We start from the raw sequence: 11,395 nt of genomic DNA, 5'->3' as shown, positions 1-11,395 counted from the left end.
AGTAGAGTATCATTTTAACCGCATGGACCTACAGAATAAAGATAAGGTGTCATTTTTACCGAAAAATTTACTGTGTAGAAACGGAAGCCCCCTCCAATTTCGTCTCACAATGATTTTTTTTTTCATTTTGCCGTAGATTTTTGGGTAAAATGACTGACATCATTACAAAGTAGAATTGATGGCGCAAAAATAAGCCATCATATGGATTTTTAGGTGCAAAATTGAAAGGGTTATGATTTTTTAAAGGTAAGGAAGAAAAAACGGAAAAAAAGGGTCCTTAAGGGGTTAAAGGAGTAGTCCAGTGGTGAACAACTTATCCCCTATCCTAAGGATAGGGGATAAGTTGCAGATAGCCGGGGGTCCGACCACTGGGGCCCCCTGCGATCTCCTGTACGGAGCCCCGGCAGCCCGTGGGAAGGGGGCGTGTCTACCTCCGCACGAAGTGGCGGCCGACACGCCCCCACAATACAACTCTATGGCAGAGCCGAAGCGCTGCCTTCGGCAATCTCCGGCTCTGCCATAGAGATGTATTGAGGGGGGCGTGTCGGCCGCCGCTTCGTGCGGGGGTCGACACCCGCTATCTGGCCGGAGAGCCTGGCCCCCGTACAGAGAGATCGCAGGGGGCCCCAGCGATCGGACCCCCGCAATCTCAAACTTATCCCCTATCCTTAGGATAGGGGATACGTTTTTCACCACTGGACTACCCCTTTAAGGTCAAAATGGGCTGAGGTGCTAGAGGTGTAAAATCAAGTCAAGCTTTGGTCCACTTGGACCCTGTCTACTGTATATTCACACACATACAGTATTCTGCACATATTTGATGTGCAGGATTTGAAGGTGCAGATTTCAATGTAAAGGAAATGACTGAACTCAGCTTCAAATCCTACACATCATATATGTGCAGAATACTCTACACTTAAATAGATCATAAATCAGAAATGGCTATGTAGAAACTAGAAAGGTCGCCAAGTAAAAGCTCACAGAATAGACATGTAACCTTGTTTATTCTGCCCGTTTTGTCAAACAGAATACGTCGATAACAAGAGACACGTGTCTCCTCAAGCAGTCGCCATTTTGAGGTCTCGTGCAGCATTAGAAAGCAGATGATAGGACGGCAGGGTTATGGTAGACTGTTGTCCCTACTGGATATAACGTTACTAGTGAATAGTACGTGATTCCTCTTATTATAAGTGCGCCAGGCATATTCCGCACACATTTATTTCTCATAAAAACTACAGTCAGTGACTTCTTCAATGGGACCTAAAATGGCGCCTAAAAGCGCTGCTGCAACATCCTCGCTTGTCTGTAATGGCGGAAGACGCTCCCCCTCCCAAGCAACGCTATTCACACCCCACCACACCCCGATATAATATGAGAAAGCAGCCGTGAGTCGTCCTCTTAATATTATTGCGGCTACAAAGACGTTTTATACATTTTTCCATGTTAATACAGCCTCCAAGATCTATTCCCGCCACATGGTCTAACTAAACCGCTCCTGGTAGAGAATTGCGCACCCTTGAGCGGTACTTGGTACAGTCCGACACGTAACTGAATTCTAATGAAGTGGGCGGGGACACCGAACAGTATATAAGAGCGAGAGGCGAAGCAGTTGCGCACTCTGAATTGCAGCTCCTAAGGTTACTGTCTTGTCAGCACAAAGGAGACCTAAAAGGTGAGGAAAAGCCACTCTATGCCGCCAGATTATCTCTTTTTTTGTAGTTGTTGTGTGCGTGTCGTTCATAAATTCGGACAGTTGTATTTTAGCAGATTCCTATAAGCTGTTGTGCATGTTTGTCGGCCTGTGTAATGTTTTGTGAATAGCGAGCCATGCAGTTTTCTTGGCTCAGTTTGTGAGGTGTGAGCCTTCAGGCTGCCGACCGTGTCCCTGCTGTTTCCTGGGCGGAGGCGCCATCTTGGTTTCTTTGTAGTAATGTTTTATTCTATTGAGTAGATTCCTATTAGATGTTGTGCATGTTTATCTGCCTGTGTAATGGTTTGTGAATAGCGAGCCATGAGGTTGTGTGTGAGCCGCGCTTCAGGCTGCCCACCGTGTCCCTGCTGTTTCCTGGGCGGAGGCGCCCTCTTGGTTTCTTTGTAGTAATGTTTTATTCTATTGAGTAGATTCCTATTAGATGTTATGCATGTTTATCTGCCTGTGTAATGGTTCGTGAATGAATAGCCATGAGGTGTGTGAGCCGCGCTTCAGGCTGCCCACCGTGTCCCTGCGGTTTCCTGGGCGGAGGCGCCATCTTGGTGTCTTTGTTGTAGCCGCGTGCTTATGGCGCCATTCAGCCGGCAGACGCCATTTTGTAATCCTGTCAGCTGTGTCTTAACCCGAACTCTCCTGTTCCACGCAGCTCATCATGTCTTCTTCAGATGAAGGAAAGCTTTTTGTCGGGGGTCTGAGCTTCGATACCGAAGAACAGAATTTGGAGCAGGTGTTCGGCAAGTACGGACAAATAAGTGAGGGTAAGTTCTCTACAAGCTACATGACTAATGCTGCTATAATATGGCTGTCCTCCTTTGTTCCCTCCTTCACTACATGTGGTTGTTGAGGTTTGCTCTGCTGCAGTAGGGGCAGTTACCTCACTGACTGGGAGCCCGTAAACCCCTACCAAAGGAGAATTATGCAATTTTTTTTTATACTTTAATCTACAAAGCCATGAGGGCTTTTTAAATTTTTTTTATTTTTTTTGGCTTAACTAATTGTTCTTTGTAATGAAACCCTCATTTTTACATAAAATGTACAGCAAATCTAGAATGACTTTTTTTTTTATTTTTTTATTTTTTTTTTGGTAGGAAGTATAAATGTAAACCACAACTGCAAATTTTGAAGGTTTTTGTTTTCACACTGTACACTTAATGGAAAAAAACACATGTTTTCTTTGGGTTAATATGATTAAAATGATACCATGATTACATACTAATTATTGTACTGTTTTAAAAGTAACTTTATGTACAAGATTAGTATGTTTAAAATTGCCCTAGTATGTTTAAAATTGCCCTATTTTGACCACCTATAACTTTTTTCATTTTTCCGGCTACAGCGCAGTATGGTGGCTCATTTATTTTGCGACGTGATCTGTATTTTTTTTTATACATTTGCTTATTAAAACTAACTTTTTATGAAATATTTTGGGGAATAAAATTTTTGACTTATTTTTCACGTTTACGCCATTCAATATATGGGATCATTACCATAAAATTGTTTGGACACTAATCGCAAAAAAATGTTTTACACTTGGGGGGGGGGGGGATTTTTCACTTTAAAAAAAATTTAATGTTTAAACTTTTGTTATGTCCCCAGACTCTTTGGCAATCACTGTATTGCGAATACTGGTCAGTGCTATGCATAGGACATAGCACTGATCAGTATTATCGGTCATCTTCTGGTCTCAGACCAGAGCAGGAGACGGCCGGGGCAGCGATACAGGTGATCCGATTGTCTATTTAAACATGCGTGTTGCCATAGATGCTATGATCTGTATTGATAACGGCATCTGAAAGGTTAACGGCGGATACCGACATGATCGCTGATGTCAGCCATTACCGGTGAGTCCCTAGCTGCTGCTATCAGCCAGGACCTGCAGTGCATGATGCGAGCACCGCTCCGTTGTTCGCGGTCATGTACAGGGCATAAATGTACGTCCTGGTGTGCAAAGTACCTCCACACTAGGATGTACACTTAACTTCAGTGGTTACAGTATGGCCTATTAAAATGTACCTGTCAGACCACCACCCAATAAACAAAATTTGCGTTGCTCAGAATCTCATCCTGATCGTGTACATAATTTTTGTCTATGACCCATCTTTCTCTCTGAATTAGATTTATTTCTGAATTACCTTAAAGGGGTACTCTGTCGCTGGGGACCCCCGTGATCTTGCATGCCGCACCCAGTTAAAATCAGTCCCGGAGCGTGTTCGCTCCGGGTCTGATTACTGTCGATCACTATCACTGGGCCGAATTATTGTAATGTCATGCTCCGCCCCCTCAATGCTAGGGGAGGGGGCATGGCAGCTCTAACCGCCGGAGTACCCCTTTAATGTTGTCGGCCAGAAGCAGGGGGTGGGTCCCTTCTCAGGTGATAACCACTCCTTCCCCCTCACTTTCCTCAGTCAATGGTCTCAGTAGTGAGCATCTGTAACCCTTTCCTTTCTGGCTTTATGCTATACACACTGTGTGCTTACAGCTTTGCAAAACTACAGCTCCCAGTATGCCCACATATCCTTCCAGTTGTAGTTTTGCAACAGATGGAGGCTTATGATTGGTAAAACTCAGACTTGCAGCAGAGTTGCTTCAGACTGTGTTCCTCCTACTGTTGCAAAACTACAACTCCCAGCATGCCCACACATCATTTGGCTGTGCAGGCATCCATTGCTGAGGTAGTCGGATGGATAACTTCACGTCCTGTGCTGGCTGCGGCTATGAACATTTTTACTGAAAAGTGCACTGTGTAGAATTGGAGCCCCCAAAATGGCTTTTTTTTTTTCCAGTTAAAGTGCAAAAACGAAAAATTAGTGCAAAAACTTAAAGCCTGTGGTCCTTTAAGGGGATTTAATATAAGTAGCCTAATATATAGTAGCATAATCATCTTCACACTTATTAGTGATACAAACTTGAAGTTATTTGTGGTCTTTATGTTAGCTAACTTTTGTTTTTCCCTTTACATCTTCCAGTGGTGGTTGTGAAGGACCGTGAGACACAAAGGTCTAGGGGCTTTGGGTTTGTTACATTTGAAAACCCAGAAGACGCAAAGGATGCCATGGAAGCAATGAATGGAAAGGTGAGGCTCTAAAGAAAAGGACACTAAGTATTGCCTTAAACAAGTGATTTAGATTCTCCTAGCAGGATTTTTTTATATATTAAACTAAATATTCTAGTACACTAACATTTGGCAATTATAAATCCGTTTGATTTTAAAATGGATATAAATGCTGTAAAATCCCAGTTTGCTTCCTGTTCCCTCTTATTTTTTTGGGACTGGGAAAATATGTTGCATGCAGTATTTTCTCCAGTCAACAATAACAATAGAAACGAATATTAAAGGGGTACTCCGCCCCTGGCATCTTATCTCCTATCCAAAGGATAGGGGATAAGATGTTAGATCGCCGCGCTGCCGGGGACTCCGGGGATCGCCGATGCAGCACTCCTCAATCATTACTGCACAGAGCGAGTTCGCTCTGTGCGTAATGACGGGCGATACAGGGGCCGGAGCAGCGTGACGTCATGGCCCATCCCCTTAATGCAAGTGGCAGGGGGCGTGACTACCACCACACCCCACAAGGGGCGGAGCCGTGACGCAACGATGCTCCAGTCCCTGTATTGCCTGTCGTTACGTGCAGAGTGATCTTGCTCTGTGCAGTAATGATAGCGGGGTGCGGCAGCAGCGGGACCCCGGCGATCTTATCCTCTATCCTTTTGGATAGGGGATAAGATGTCTAGGGGCGGAGTACCCCTTTAAGGGCTCGTCCATTTTTCAATCTGTTACCCATAGACTTCAATGTTAAATATGTCTCCGTTTGCACTTATTTCCAATCGTGTTTGATCAGTTATTACTTCTGAGCATGCTCAGAGGTGTGAGGAACCAGGAAGTAGCCAGACAATAACTGAAAATAAACAGATTAAAAACTCATGCAACAGGATGTCACTTAATGGCATCCGTTTGTTAGTATGGTCAGTTTAGCAGCAATGAAAGGGGAATAGCAGGACAGGAGGCAGGGGGGGTGTGAACCCAAAAGCACATAAGCAAGGAATGTATCATTTAATCCTAGAATGCTGATGAGTCCTTTATTTTTTTATTTTTTTAGTCTGTTGATGGAAGACAGATTCGTGTTGATCAGGCTGGCAAATCTTCAGGTGACAGACGTGGAGGTTACAGAGGAGGATCATCTGGAGGACGAGGATTTTACCGTGGTGGCCGTGGAGGACGTGGTATGTAATTGGATGTTTCCAAGGGCAATCACTTTTTCTGACCCTTCTGTTTGCTTAGGTTGATCTCTTTGTGCATTTATAAAGTACTAACTTTGGCTTTAACATGTTTGTCTTTTTAAGGTGGTGGAGACAGAGGCTATGGAGGCGGTCGGTTTGAAAGCAGGAGTGGAGGTTATGGTGGCAGTGGTGGATCCAGAGATTATTATGGCAGGTAAGAGGAGAATGAATATAGGTCACTTAGCTAAATCTATTACAGGCTTTGATTGTCTAGTAACACTTTTTCTATTCTTAGTGGAAGGAGTCAAGGGGGATATGGTGACCGATCAAGTGGATCCTACAGAGACAACTATTGTAAGTAATTTGGTCAAAGGGTTTGGGGTGTGGTGTCTTGATGGGCTAAGTTATGGCTGTGGTCTTCTGTTGCCCATTTATGAATTATAGGGTTGCCTGAAAATCTGATACATACATACATACATAGTGGTGGTTTAGTTGTCCTACATGGGTGGGTTTTGACATCTAGTGTAGTGGGTGTTATGTTCTGACCTATGCTTCAAGTGACTTTACAACTGTGCCTGCTTCTTGTTCTCAGCTTCACACGACTAAAACTCCTGACTCAAGATCATCCTTCCAGTGGCTGTATTTATAAAGATTTTTGGAGCTTCGCAGAACAGTTAATATGTAGTCTATTTGATTGTGTTCACTTTTTATACCAATTTGTTACATTATTCTGACAGCCTCGCTGGTAGTACATGGAACAGTTGTAACATTAAGACTGTACATTGGTTCTAATGTTATAGATTTTCTGATCTATTGGGCTGCTCAGATGGGAGCTCCTTATTGCAATTTTAATTTGGCAGATACTTGCCTTGGTGACAGACTAGTTTTACTAAAGGAATAGTCTTGCTGTTCCTAAGCAAAACTGTCTGTTAATCTATGAGCTCTATTCTGTATTAAGATCTGTTTGATCACATTATTTTCTGTATATAGTGAAGGGGACTGAGGCCCTGAAGCTTAACTCTGAAAGAATCTTTCGGTATAACAAGGCAGGGTACAGCATGGGTGCATTGTAAATAACCGCTAGACCTCCTTGATATATCTAAAGAGAAAAATCTAATTTCTTAATATCACAAGAAGTTCTTGAAAATGTTTGTTTATATTGTCATTGTTTTTTTTTTTTGTTTTGTTTTTTACTGAAAGAAATGAAAAGCTTGTGTTCTCAAGAATTTGTTTTTTTTTTTTTTACTTTCATTTGGCTTCACGAAGCCTATTAAAAGACCATCTGAAAAGAAATGCCGCTCTTGACATTTTACCTTCTGCACAACACTGGTTAGGTAGATGTTATACAGTTAGGTGGCTTGGCTGTTTTTGCATTCAAGTTCCGAGGTCACTACATTTGCATAGGACAATTGACATTGGTCATTGATTACCACTAAAGGTTGATTAGTTTAGCAGTAGTATTAACATGTAAAGGGGCCTCAAACTTTCCTTTCGGGAAACCTTTTCAACTAGATTTTTGGAAGCATTTAAACATCAATATATTGATATGTAGAAAGTGCAGGGACTATCAGAGAACCACCTCCTGGACCACAAACCACCTCAAGTTGAGGTTAAAGGAAACTGGTCACCTGTCTTATGATGGCCAAACGGCAGTCAGGCATTAAACGGGTAAAGGAAGCAGGGTATCTGAACGCAAAGTTTTAACAAGCGGAGACTAAGCCAACTCTGCTTGTTTGGACAGTTCCTAGCAACTGCGCTCTGCCCTGCCAGCCCGGAATGACTCCTTTTCTACAGATAGGGAAAGTGTCACTCGAAGCTGGCAGGGCAGCTGCAGGAAATACTCGCAGTAAATACTTGGGCCTGGCAATTTTATTTGTTTTTTAAACCACAAGTTCACTGACACAAGTGAATCATAATGGGGGAGATTTATCAAAACCTGCGCAATGGAAAAGTCCATAGCAACCAATCAGATTGCTTTTATTTTATAGGCTTTTAAAAAAATTAATAAAAGCAAGCTTATTGGTTGCTATGAACAATTGGTCAACGTCCCCTGCACATGTTTTGATCTCCCCAATGTGTGTTCAGCAGCATAAAACAGATAACAGATTCACTTTTATGGGTCATTGTAATGTTTCTTTGCAATATAATAGCTGATGGGTAGGGTTTGACCTTTCTTCTAATACCTTTAACTAGAGCATATGTTCTTTTCTTTGCCCTGTCCCACTCTCAACTCCATTTTGGAGAATTTAAACATGACCACATCTGTGTGCACATAAGTCTGGTGAGGGTCCCAGATGCTGAACCCCACTGATCAGTTAACTCGTCAGACATGTTGCTAGAATGTAATAAGTGGCACTGAAAGGGGTGATCCAGGAATAGAAACAGCTTTTTTTTTATTTATTTTTTGCAAAAACATCACAATACTTTGCTTTATTCCTTTCAATGGAACAGAGTTGCGATACCACCAACAATCTGAGCACAGATCCTCGTTTTCTAGGCCTGGATAACCCTTTAAAGTCTTCAGCAGTACTCAAATTTTAATTTACAAATATATTATAGAAGTGGCATTTGAGCCCTTTGCTGAAAGATCAAATTCATTTACCACTTGTATGGCTTACATCCCGAGCCAGCCACTTAAAAACTGAGCTGTCTCAGCCACGGTTATTAAAGAAATACCCCATAAATGTCAGCCTACAAAAATGGGGTTCACTGAAAACACCCATTACATCCTGTGAATTGCCTGGGGGCTGCCACATTGGGTTAATGGGGAGGAATTCTCTTGTTTCTGTGCAACTATTTACTGCTTTTGGAGTTAGAGCACCTTCAAGCATTTTCAACAGTATCAACGCCTATAGAAGGCAAGAACCAGTGATAGGCTGACATGTGACAAATACTACAAGGCAACAAAGGGATTATCTGGTTGTTTTTTTTTTTTTTTTTTTTTTTTCAAACTTTACAATGCTGCCAAAGCTACGTCTCACTTGGTCCTCATAGACTCCAGGATCAGTGCTCCAGTGTCTGCTGTCCAATTCTTGGTGCCGGGGCCCATTATGTTAGAGTGCCACTCAGATTGCTGGCTAAGGCGGGACACTGTTCTTAGTAATTCAACAGCAATGTGTCACTGAGCACTTTGTTTTGATGAACTATACTTTCTGATCCTGAGGCCCAACATGCATATTGCGGTTCAGCCAGTAACTGGTTGCAGAAGGGTTCCACCTTAGCCCATGATTGGCTGAGTGGTAATCTGTGTTGAGCCCCACACTATCAAGTTTAGCACAGAAGCTACTGGGGACTGTAGACAATGAGGGAGATTTATCAAAACCTGTGTGAAGGAAAAGTTGCCCATAGCAACCAATCAGATCACTTCTTTCATTTTGTAGAGGCCTTGTTAAAAAAAGTGATCTGATTGGTTGCTATGGGCAACTTTTCCTTTGCACAGGTTTTAATCTCCCCCAATGTTTATATAATCTCCACACAAATACAGTGCCCCCACAAGTGGAGCACAGCAGCTACCGGGGACACTAGAATATTTTTAATATATATATTTTTTTTCTAGTGTTCCCGGTAGCTGCTGTGCTCCACTGAACTTGTCTATAGGAAAAGTTGCTGAGTTGCCCACAACTAATCAATCACTTATTTCATTTCTGAAAAATGAAAGAACCAATCTGATTGGTTATGGGCAACTCAGCAACTTCTCCTCTGGACAGGTTTTGATAAATCTTCCTCAGTCCCCAGTAGCTGCTGTGCTCCACTTGCTAGTGCCACAGAGTGCCACTCGGCCATTAATGGGCTGAGGTGGAACCTTTCTGCAACCAGTGACTGGCTGAGCCGCAATATACATGTTGGGCCTCAGCATCAGAAAGTATAGTTCATCAAAACCAGGTACTAAGTGTCACATTGCTGTTGAATTACTAAGAACAGTGTCTCGCTTTAGCCAGCGATCTGAGTGACACTCTGACCAGTAATTGGACAGCAGACATCGGAGCACTGATCCTGGAGGCTACGAGGACCAAGTGAGAAGTAGCTTTGGCAGCATGGTAAAGTTTAAAAAAAAAAAAACTCCCAACCTTTTTGTTGCCTTGTAGTATTTAGTAGTCACATGTCGGCCAATCACTTGTTCTGAAACCCTAAACAAAGTTGGGTCACCTAGCGTGCATATTAGATAACGCACAAAATATATATTTTGTGTTATATAATGCATGCACACCAGGTGACCCATTCAACTTTGGGTTTAGTTTAGATTTTTATATACTTGCAGTCATGGTTTGCCTGGATATGGGTTATTTGTATCTGGCTGAGCATAGAGCCAGGAGAGCTGCAGAAGTAGGTTTAATGTTAAGGCTATTTGGCCTGATTTAAACCAAGAGAATGGGTTTCTACCTATAACAGCTGAAGTTTTAGTTTAGATTCTCTGTAGAGTGGGGTTAAAAATGTTAGTACAATTGTATTGCCTTCTGAGAATCTCCTGCTAGAATACAGACTCTACAGTTTCCTTGGAGAAGTCAAGTGTTGTGCATCCTGTGAAGCCTGACGAAATCTGCTCTTGGCTAGTTCAGTTGTGGAATTAGTCCGGTATTTCGAGGTAACTCTTTTGCTCATGTCCACATCCTCTTGAGTTAGTGTTGTGCTTGTGAAAACTCCAAATAGCTTAAATGGTATCTGATACTATGCTGGAAATCTGACACTTTGGCTACTGCCTATTGCCTAGAATATAATGGCAAACTGTTACTTTTACTCTTTTCCCTTCCCTTTAATTAAATTTTATTTTATATTATTTTTTTTCCTACACTCTCGTGCCACTCAAACTGGTGCACAGCCATCCAGTAGACTAGAGTCAAAATAAAAATGCCCATTAGTAATGTTAACCAAACTAGTTTCCTTCTAAGCTTACCAATTTAACGTTTTGTTTTCCAGGATGATGCTGAAAAACCGATGACCCCTCATTAAACACTACTGTTGCTCTACAGCTTTGGCTGTAATGTCTGAAAGATTTTTTTAGAATTGCAAGGTAGGTGTTTATAGCCAGCTGTTTTGAAGTTTACTTTAAAGCTAGACACTATTCCACCATACATACACCTTAACTCAATTGAGTTTTGTTTTGAATGGGATGTGGTTAAGCCACTGTTGCTCTTCAAGACAAGGCATCTTATCCCTCAGAACAAGATAAGTCTGGACATGCCCCAAGTCTGGTCCTTATCTTCCTGTAGGTTGAAGCCTTGTGCTTAAAGGTTTTGACCCATTATTCTGCACTCAATACCCCATAATAAAGAAACTACATTTTGTGAATGTGAAAAAACTAAAATATTGCATGGACATAAGTATTCAGAACCTTTTATGAAGTACTTGGTTGAAGCACCTTTGGCAGCAATTATAGCCTCGTCTTGGGTATAATGTCACAAGTTTTGTAAACTTGGATTTAGGTATCTTCTGCATATGTTCTTAAAGGGGTACTCCACTGTTCAGCAT

At 42.1% G+C, this 11,395-nt stretch overlaps 1 protein-coding gene across 1 annotated transcript; it reads left to right on the top strand.

Annotated features, from left to right (window-relative positions):
* Positions 1 to 1,514: 1,514 nt before the first annotated feature.
* LOC130267451 (cold-inducible RNA-binding protein B-like) lies at positions 1,515 to 8,342 on the top strand. Its single transcript, XM_056517299.1, has 7 exons — positions 1,515 to 1,672; positions 2,358 to 2,469; positions 4,678 to 4,784; positions 5,809 to 5,932; positions 6,053 to 6,143; positions 6,225 to 6,283; positions 6,522 to 8,342. The coding sequence occupies exons 2-7, from the start codon at positions 2,364 to 2,366 to the stop codon at positions 6,533 to 6,535; spliced, it is 501 nt and encodes a 166-aa protein (XP_056373274.1). The 5' UTR covers positions 1,515 to 1,672; positions 2,358 to 2,363; the 3' UTR covers positions 6,536 to 8,342.
* The last annotated feature ends 3,053 nt before the right edge of the window (positions 8,343 to 11,395 follow it).

The sequence above is a fragment of the Hyla sarda genome, chromosome 1, assembly GCF_029499605.1.
Source record: "Hyla sarda isolate aHylSar1 chromosome 1, aHylSar1.hap1, whole genome shotgun sequence".
NCBI lineage: Eukaryota > Metazoa > Chordata > Amphibia > Anura > Hylidae > Hyla > Hyla sarda.
The sequence above is the reverse complement of the archived record's forward strand: the minus strand, read 5'-3'. Positions and strand labels throughout refer to the sequence as shown.

Bases quoted from the DNA above. Each gene is read 5' to 3' on its own strand.
- LOC130267451 (XM_056517299.1), top strand. From the start codon at position 2,364: ATGTCTTCTTCAGATGAAGGAAAGCTTTTTGTCGGGGGTCTGAGCTTC. The intron at 2,470-4,677 runs GTAAGTTCTCTA...TACATCTTCCAG, and splicing joins GTACGGACAAATAAGTGAGG to TGGTGGTTGTGAAGGACCGT. The intron at 5,933-6,052 runs GTATGTAATTGG...TGTCTTTTTAAG, and splicing joins TGGTGGCCGTGGAGGACGTG to GTGGTGGAGACAGAGGCTAT.